This window comes from Nothobranchius furzeri, chromosome 10 (genome assembly GCF_043380555.1).
Source record: "Nothobranchius furzeri strain GRZ-AD chromosome 10, NfurGRZ-RIMD1, whole genome shotgun sequence".
Taxonomy (NCBI): Eukaryota; Metazoa; Chordata; class Actinopteri; order Cyprinodontiformes; family Nothobranchiidae; genus Nothobranchius; species Nothobranchius furzeri.
This window is the reverse complement of record NC_091750.1, coordinates 48096121-48105328: the sequence shown is the minus strand read 5'-3', so window position 1 is coordinate 48105328 and position 9208 is coordinate 48096121. Positions and strand designations below refer to the sequence as shown.

Below are 9208 nucleotides of genomic sequence, written 5' to 3'. Positions count from 1 at the left end.
CCAACAACTTTCTTCCTTCTCTGCAGCACTGCACACACAGAAAAGAAAATCGCAGTATTCACACCCTTGGTATGAATTGTTTTATGCCCTCATGAATTTATTTAGTTGTTTGTTCTGCTTGGGAAGAAATTGTTGGGCGAGATTAAAAGGGTGCTAATTCTGTCATTGTTTCTGTCGGTGAGCGTTCAGACAAGTTATTTTCTGTAAATTAGTGACATTTATTTATACTGCATGATGAACTAAGGGATGAAAAACGTCCGAGGGTCAGTGACATCACAGGAGAACCGCTGCTCCCCTCCTGCTGCCTCCTCACAGAGAATCCCTCTCTATACACCCTAAAACAAAAACTCAGAGCGTGTATATCTACAGTATTTATACGGCATCATAACCTTATAGCGGCAAGTCAGTTTTGTTGCACTTACGTAAAAAGAATAATCCAGCATTTATCTCGAGGGACGGACGAAGCCATTTGCATGTGTCTTTAGTGTGTCTCGGTAACTGAACGACTGACCGCCAGGAGGGACCACGCTGCAAATATGTGTGAACAGGATAATGCGTCAGAAAAGTTCACGAGGAATACAGGAGTGTGTGTGTGTGTGTGTGTGTGTGTGTGTGCGTGTGTGTGCGTGTGTGTGTGTGTGTGTCATGTACAGGTCCCATTTCTTACAGTAGGTCGGGAAGTTGCATGCAATGTGCAATACTCATTAAGCATCATACAATATGAATGCTTGGGTCCATTCATCAGATGACTCCTATTGAGAGTACTTGTGTATGATCACGTGGTGTTTGCACTGAGAGCAGCGGGTTAAACAGACAAGATTCACCTTTAGTTTGCTCACATTAACTCCAGATTAATAAAGATAAAAAAGCCATACATCCGTCATCCTTCAGAATTTAGGAAAATATCTAAACTTCTACTTGAATGAGCTATTTGGGCCTCAGAGTGTTATTTATTTATTTATTTATTTATTTCTAAGCCCAGTTGCCCATCTGAATGCATTATGAAGATGGCAAAGGATTTTGCTCATGATATTTTCTTGTGTACAAAATTGTATTCATTTAAAATATTTATTAATATTTAGCTTAATTTTATGTTCTGTGTTTTGCATCAATTTCCTTTTTGTCAGAAAATGATCCAGTTTTCTTATTGTTTTCTATTGTTTTAAACGAAAACTGTTTCCCTCCTCTTTGTGAATGCATTTGCAGTCTTTGGTGGAGGAGGTAGGCGGTCTGCTGCTTTGTTTCAGTCATACTCATTCCCACCTTCGGTCAATAGTAGACTGTCTATATTTTACTCGGTTTTATTGGGAAATGACAGAAATCATCAGCTGCTGATAATGAATATAGAAACACATTTCTTTAATGTATGTTTTTGTTTTATTTTTCTGCTCTTGCATCAGTTTGAGGGGAAAAACCACCAAGATGAAGATTAAAAACAAGTCTGAGTCTCTAAAACATCACTGGAGTCAGATTTTTAAATGCTCTTTGACTGACCGATTCGTGTCAGCACAGCAAGAGGACAACAGGCTGCTGAAGTCTGAGCAACACTGTCCTCGATGGTTAGAGTTCTCGTGTTAAAACAGAACCTTGTTGCCAGCTCCTGTTTCAACAGTCAATCTAAAGAGACCATTAGTACCTGAAGGGGCTCATTCAGAAGGATCTGCCCTGGAGAACGTTTAGTTCTCAGCTTTTGTGAGTCCTCTCTGGCCGGTTCACATGCCTTCTTTCTCTGGAACACTTATTTAATTTCACTGTAATCTCTTAATCTGGCCAGATAATCCAGAGCAGGCACGCTGAACTTCTTTACCCTACTTTTGTGGGTCCTCCTCCTCTTCACGTCAAACGCCTGATTCACCTCTTCAGAATAAAAATAATTTATCGTCATCATCATCATTATTATAATAATTAGCTTTGAACCACAAACCAAAACTGGTTGAATCCTCTCACTGGACGCTCAAGTTTCAGTCAAATACTCTTCAACCAAAGATATTAGTGATAATTGGACTTGTGCTTGTCTGTTTTTCCCTTTTTTCTGAGAAGATCTCAGCAGAAGGTCAGAGATCCAGCAGGAGGGAAAAACCCTGAGACCCTATAAAAGGTCTCCTGTTATATAACATCACGCACAAAAGGAACAGTGCCTCCTGGTGGACAGACACAGTTGTTCCCAGTGTCTGAATCTTATTTCCTCTTTATCTCCATTTTTACTTTTTTTTTGTTTATTTACTATATTTGGAGATATTGTCAAAGAGCAATATTTTTATTTCATGTGTGTGAATAATTAGTGGAAAGGTTGCAAAAAATTGATGCAACTAGTATCATCAAAAGCAAGGGTGAAAGAGAAAGAGAAAGCAACATGCTCGATTCAGGCAGGCAATAACAAATCAGTTGCTTTGTTTATAAAAGAAAACAGATTTTTGCTGTCAGGGAGAGAGGATGTGTTAGCTCAGACCTTTTGTTCGTTTTTTGCCATCAACTGAGCTATTTCTGCTGGTTTTTATTTGTTTATTTTTAAAATGGGCTTCTAAAGCTTGCAATCAAAGTTCAATGAGGATTTAAACCTCAAATGCACTTTCAAAACTGCAAAGGTGCACAGAGCTGGAGAGGGGCGACTGTATATGTTACAAATAAAACACAACCTGCACATTTCCTCTTCTAGTTCCATTGCACTGTTGCTATGAAAGAATTCTTCAAGAAATAAAAATGATGAAACTCGTTCTAATTGTTGCCCAAATGGCTGAAAAATAAAACCCTGGATTGTTTATTTCTTGCTCTTATCACTTGTATATTTTTGCTCATATTTAATGCAATCCAAGATAGAGAAATAAATAAAAAGTCATATAAGGGAACTCAAAGTCGATGTTGCCTCTCAGTCATTTGTGGTTTACTGCTTGGCTTATTTTAGGAGATGTTGCAGCAGTCTTTCACCAACTGCTTGACGAGATTAAAGGTGAAGTGTACCTCCTCGCTCACTGACCTTCACCTCCTTCCTCCTACACAGGTTCAACCTCTGTCCTCATCTAGCTCTTCCTCTGCCTCCTCCTCAGACAGGCAGAGCTGTGCAGGGAAAGGACGGATTATGTAGCATTAGAGGAGTTTGTGGATTTAAAATAGTTTAATGAAGCTTTCTGTCTTACAGCCAATCCTTATCTCTTGTTTATAGATTTTTAATGTTTATTACGACAAAAAAATTCTGAAACTTATTCAGTTATTTTCTCCCTCGAGTCTTTAGCACAACCACTTCTGCTAAATGAATCGATCCAGATAAGTGCCACACAGAGCTGATTAAACTCGCCATGTTGCAGGAGAGTAGAGATTGGTCAGCACCTTGCTGCATGCTTGATTACATTGCAATAATGCTGCTGGGTTTTACTAATGCATAACTGAAAAAATACAAGAAGTCACACTTTTATATCTAAAGAAATATTTAATTAATCAGTACAAATGTTTAAAATGTTTGTCTGCTCAAGTGAAGGTGTGAATATTCATGCGTTTCCTTGTTGTTCAGGGGACTCATTTATCAAGCTTGCTTACGCACAAAACGGGGTCGGAAAACTGCGTAAGCAACTTTCCACGCAAACTTTGGAATTTATGAAAGAAAACTTAGTGGAAAAATGTGCACAACTTTAAGTTGACTAAGGACCTGGCTCATGCACATTTTGGACATGGAGAGCACCTGCAGTGCTGCTGCTGAGAAGGATAAAATTATGAAATCCTGCAGCATTATCACTTGCACTGCTTCGTTTTCACACAGAACAAGTCCCCCCACATGCACAGACATGCGCGCGTACACACACATGCACGCACACTCACACACACACGCGCGCGGGAGCACACACACACACACACACACACCCTGAAGCTCAGAATACGGAATGCAGAATATCAGCAGGGGGAAAGATTGAGACAGAATGTCATGCGTCTGTGACAGTGTGTGTGTGTGTGTGTCCTGCCACTGTGACCTGATTAATCATCCACCCTGGCCACTTGAACAAGGGAGATCTCTGTTTGGCTGACTGGTTAGCGCGCGTGGCTTTCACCCGGGAGTCTGGCATCCGAATCCTGATTGGACCATTTTTTATATCCGCCACAGATCTCTCTGAAGAATTCACAACATTGACGGCTTCAGCAACGCTGTGGCACTCCGTGGATTTTCTCTTATTTGTTTTGCAAAAGCACTTCCTTTCATTTCTCCACCTCACCCACAAGTACCTCAGTTTCTGCTTCTGTGAAATAGCGTTTCCTTGATCTGCCTTGATCTACGGTCGCCATGTTATTGGTGGAGCGCTGCAACAGCTGGCTTATGTATATGCATGCGATCCACAAGGCACTTTGCCTTGACTATTTATGGCAGTAAGTGGGCGTGGTGAAGGCGGGGTGTGACTAAAATGCAGCTGAGAAATATTCTCGTTAGTCTCTGATTTATAAAGCAGAGATTGCGTGCAGCTGTGCGTACTCCATGTTTGATAGATCACAAACCTGCTTGGCATAAGTACTGTTTTTTTTACTGAGCTTAAGTATGGTTTTAGTAAGGATTCTACGCAATGTTTGATAAATGAGACCCCACCTCATTTGTGTAATGTCCTGTGATTGGTCCTGCTGCCTTTTAGAGGCTAAAGTATCAGAACTGAGGTAGAATCAAGAATCTACTCTAATCAAGCAATCATTTTCATTTTAGAAAAATATAAAAGCAGAATCACAAAAAGAAACAATTTTTTGGTGGAGATTCAACGACAAAAAAAATCGCGTGACGTGTTTAGAAGTGGGTAATTTTATGTTTTTGTTCCCGTGTTTCAGTATTCACAGCTTATTTTTTGGCCAGCAGCCTTAAATCACATCTCCGTTAAGGAGAAAAGGAACCCGGTTGGTCGACGTTTGGAATATTTATATTTCACATCTTTTTTTTTTTTGAGAGCGAGATTCAGACTTTGTGTTTGAACCTTGATGATCTGATTACAAGATCATAAAACAGAATAAGTTACACTAGCAGCAGCAGATGGATAAATGCAGGATTTCTAAGGCAAGTCCAGCATGCCTTTTTCCTCCAGAGCTTTCTGTGTCCGATCATAAACCTCCCCAATGGCATCCACTGCTTTGTTCAGCACCACACTCATCCCCTCCTGGTTCTGCACACACAGCAACCTGAAGAAGAATCCCCGCTCTGGCATGGCGATGAAGGCTAGCTCGGCAGCCCTGCGGACAAACCAGGTGTGGTGTTGTGCCAGGGTGCTCTGGTAGGCCTCTCGGCACAGCTCCGATGGGCTCCGGGGGCGGCCGGTCGCCGGGACCTTGGCTAGGTTCTGCAGGAAAAGCTTCAGCCACAGTAGAGCCCGATGCAGCCGCAGAAGTGTTCGGCATCCGGAGTCCGTCTGCTGGTGGAAATCAACCAGGCCTCGATCCAATTCTGATGAAATCATGGAGCGCACAGAGTGGTAGGCATCTGTGTGCTGGTGCGCCTTTAAGTCATCATTTTGTGTGTTTAATGAGCTCATGTCTTGTCCGAGCTCATCCTCAGGGCTCTTCTCTGACAGCAGGGCCAGCTGACGAATAACTGAGGTCTTGGTTTCTATCTCTTTTGATATCAGACTCACCATTGGACCCAGAGAATCCATGAACCTGGAACATACAGAAAAGTCATCAGCACCCTAGAGGGGTCTGATGGTTGTGAACAAGAGCTCCTCTGTGCTCCTCAGCTCAGGATCTTACTTCACAAGTTCATCCCAGCTGGACAGATACGGCTGCACCAGCACATCGGACGTGTACGCTGGAGCAGCCAGCAGGTGGGAGATCAGCACCGACACCTGGAAGTTCTGACCAGGACAAATTGAGAGGACGTGGGGGCGCTTCGACACATCTGACCTGCTGCTGTTGGACAGCTGGGGGATCTAAAAGACAGGGTGGGACATAGGTGATCACATGGAGAATCAACAGAACAAAAGGAAAGACGAAACCTGATGCAAACTCTGGACTAATTTCTGTTTGTGCTCTTACCCTATTAACCTGATTGTAACCTTTCAAACAGGAATCCCAGTGGGAATCTAGACCTCCATCTGCAGTCAGACAGGAAACAGGAAAATCAGGACCTGGACTGCATCTCAATACTTCTGTTTAAAGACCTGTTTTGTTTTACTCTTTAAGTTAAGATCCACCGTGTGGAGACAAAGCGTAACTTCAGTTTCAAAGCAAATTAAATGTTATTTTTGCAGTGTAATTCCATCTAACCTGACAGGGCTCAGGGTTAGGTTACTTGTGGAAGAGCATCCTATACTTTTTAAGGACAAATGAAAGAAAAAACGAATATTCAGAAAACATGTAGAATATTTCTAAAACAAACAACAAAATCTAATAAATAAACTGGAATTATGTTTGTAAAGACAGAGAAAGGCATGTTGTAGTAATGGTAACTGATAGTGACTCAAATGAAAAACAACAAATAAACATTTATTCTATATTTAAGTTCAGGAATTTTCATCTGGATTTGATCGCTTCATTTTTTTATTGATCATCAGAGGAATTACAGCGCAGCTCTCCTGATCTCTGGTTCTACATCAAGCTGATGAAAAAGGACTCCACCCCTCTGTGGATTGGACGTCACGATCAGGAGGCGGGCTCAGGCAAACCAACATCCAATGAAATGGTTTAACTTTTACTCTACTTTGTTTAAGCCAAAACATTCTTCTTTAATATGAATGAGAAGCCACATCAGCTGGGTCAGAGCATCATAAATAATAAGAAACAAAAATAAATAACTTTGATGGACTAAGAGTTACACAAAGTTGTATAAATGAATGAAACCAACTACTTATAAAATAATAGGAGGTTTGAATTTAGCTAATTTTGCTGTGAATTGACTGAAAAACAGAAAAAAAACATAGTTTGCGTTCAGTGGTGTCAAAAAGGTCATTATTGGACGCATCTAACAACATTCTTGGATGAAAACAAGTTATTATAGATTGGATTTGTAGTCTATGAGGACAAATATGTCTGTACAGATCAGTAAGGATGGTTTTCACAAAAATCCCATAATTCCTCCAGCTCTGTGAATGTATCAGAACCCTGCATCACAGGAGGATCCATCTCAGTCACAACTTGAGAAAATGTTAAGAAATATTTGAATTGTTAGAAATATCATTCTACGATGAGCGGTCAGCAGTCTGAATAATATGTCCGAACAGCAGATTGATTTCCACGTTTTGGTGATTTTGGCTTCTGCACAGCTGTGGTCATTGGGACACCACAGCAGCTCTGCTTTTGGGTTTTTCCTTTGAATTCCTGCTTAACCCCCCCAATAAGTTCAGCTTAATAGTAGTTTTTATAAAAAGGAACCTTCTCTGACGATACTTTAAAATACACTCTCGTAGCTTTTAGAGTTTTAAGCTCGTGCACCATGGTTCTCGACCGGAAAAGGGTGGCTTGCCACCTCCGGGTCGGGGGAGAGGTCCTACCTCAAGTGGAGGAGTTTAAGTATCTCGGGGTCTTGTTCACGAGTGAGGGTAGGAGGGATCGGGAGATCGACAGGCGGATTGGTTCGGCGTCTGCAGTGATGCGGACGCTGAGCCGATCTGTCGTGGGGAAGAGGGAGCTGAGCCAGAAAGCCAGGCTCTCGATTTACCGGTCGATCTACGTCCCAATCCTCACCTATGGTCATGAGCTTTGGGTAATGACCGAAAGAACGAGATCGCGGATACAAGCGGCCGAAATGAGTTTCCTCCGTAGGGTGGCCGGGCTCAGCCTTAGAGATAGGGTGAGGAGCTCGGACATTCGGGAGGGACTCGGAGTAGAACCGCTGCTCCTCCGGATCGAAAGGAGCCAGTTGAGGTGGTTTGGGCATCTGGTCAGGATGCCTCCTGGACGCCTCCCCGGGGAGGTGTTTCGGGCATGTCCTGCCGGCAGAAGGCCCCCGGGTCGACCCAGGACACGTTGGAGAAGTTACATCTCCAATCTGGTCCGGGAACGCCTTGGGGTCCTGCCGGAGGAGCTGGTGGACAAGGCCGGGGAGAGGACGGCCTGGAGCTCCCTAGTTGGGATGCTGCCCCCGCGACCCGGACCCGGATAAGCGGAGGAAGACGACGACGACGACGACGACGACGAAGCTCGTGCAAAAACAAACTCTGTGATCTTAAAATGGCACAACCAGAACACACAAGCTCAGCGTGTAGCCGGAGTCAATACTTGACCTCGAGACGTTCCAGGTAAAAAACAAACTATTTGATTACTATAAAATAAGTTTAGAAGTGAAGGTGTGTGTATATTTACTTTTATATTTAAATATTTTTATTTGGTTTGATTCTAAAGTCTAAGCTTGGTGCAGAGGTGGAATGCAGAGCTTCCATCTGAAAACAGGATCAGAGCTTAATCCAAACAAAAAAAAAAAGATCACATGGTCTCAGTTTCAACATTTCTGGGGTATTACTTTGGACCTTTGTTTTTCCACACATAACCTATTTTAAGATCCTTTCAGTTTTATTTTTCCATTCATTTTTAATGCATCCATCTTTTGAACAGAAAAATGCATTTCCTGTAGATTTTACACTAGAATATGTCCATCTAATTAAATCCGAGTGTCCAGCATGAACAGTTTGTATTATTAAAACAGAAATAATGAACAGACCAGATCCAACATGTGATTAAACAGGTTAATGGTTGAATCCTGGAAGCCCAGATGGACAAATGTACTCACAGACCCACAGCGAGCCGAGGAACAGCAGCAGGACCAAGATAGCAGCAGCTGCCTTCTTCTTTACACCCATAATGACGTCCAGTCTGGGGCCTGCCACTCACCCTATCTTGTTTCTCTGTTTCTTTCTTCGTGAAGTCCTCTGAGCTTCACATGAGTGCTTGTCCCCTTGCACCGACTGTCACCACAGCTCCTTTCTAGCAGACTCCTAGCTCTGACCCTCCCCGTCCCTTTAAATCGGTCATACTCCACCCCGAAACCTCAAATTAAAAGTCCTGACTGCCATTGGATGTCTGAATCTTAAGCCCAGTTGTTTCTAAGTTGTAGGCAGCTGTTTACACATTCTTACGCTCCTGCCTTTAGCCTCTGATTGTGAAGCTGCTCGTCTCTTTGCTGCCTGTTTAACCTGTGGGTCCAGAGATCAGCCGAGGGCCCGTGGCTGATAAAGCAGAGCCAACTCAGCATGCCCCTCAGTAACCTTCCTCTTCCAGATTCGTTTTCTCTAAATGCACGATACTCCTGGTCAGCTTGAAC

The 9208-nt window shown here is 42.7% G+C and overlaps 1 protein-coding gene across 1 annotated transcript; it reads right to left on the bottom strand.

The window, feature by feature from the left end:
• Nucleotides 1–4788: 4788 nt before the first annotated feature.
• On the bottom strand, nt 4789–8955 carry gltpd2b (glycolipid transfer protein domain containing 2b). The gene is made up of 4 exons (XM_015960934.3): nt 8678–8955; nt 5989–6047; nt 5704–5882; nt 4789–5613 (listed from the first exon to the last, which is right to left on the bottom strand). The coding sequence occupies exons 1-4, from the start codon at nt 8745–8747 to the stop codon at nt 5013–5015; spliced, it is 909 nt and encodes a 302-aa protein (XP_015816420.1). The 5' UTR covers nt 8748–8955; the 3' UTR covers nt 4789–5012.
• Between the last annotated feature and the right edge of the window lie 253 nt (nt 8956–9208).

What these genes read in the sequence shown, in the direction of transcription:
- gltpd2b (XM_015960934.3), bottom strand. Translation starts at nt 8,747, where the DNA reads ATGGGTGTAAAGAAGAAGGCAGCTGCTGCTATCTTGGTCCTGCTGCTG. An exon ending in GTTACAATCAGGTTAATAGG is followed by an intron (nt 5,883 to 5,988) that starts GTAAGAGCACAA and finishes CCTGTCTTTTAG; the next exon opens with ATCCCCCAGCTGTCCAACAG. An exon ending in AGCTGGGATGAACTTGTGAA is followed by an intron (nt 5,614 to 5,703) that starts GTAAGATCCTGA and finishes TGTATGTTCCAG; the next exon opens with GTTCATGGATTCTCTGGGTC.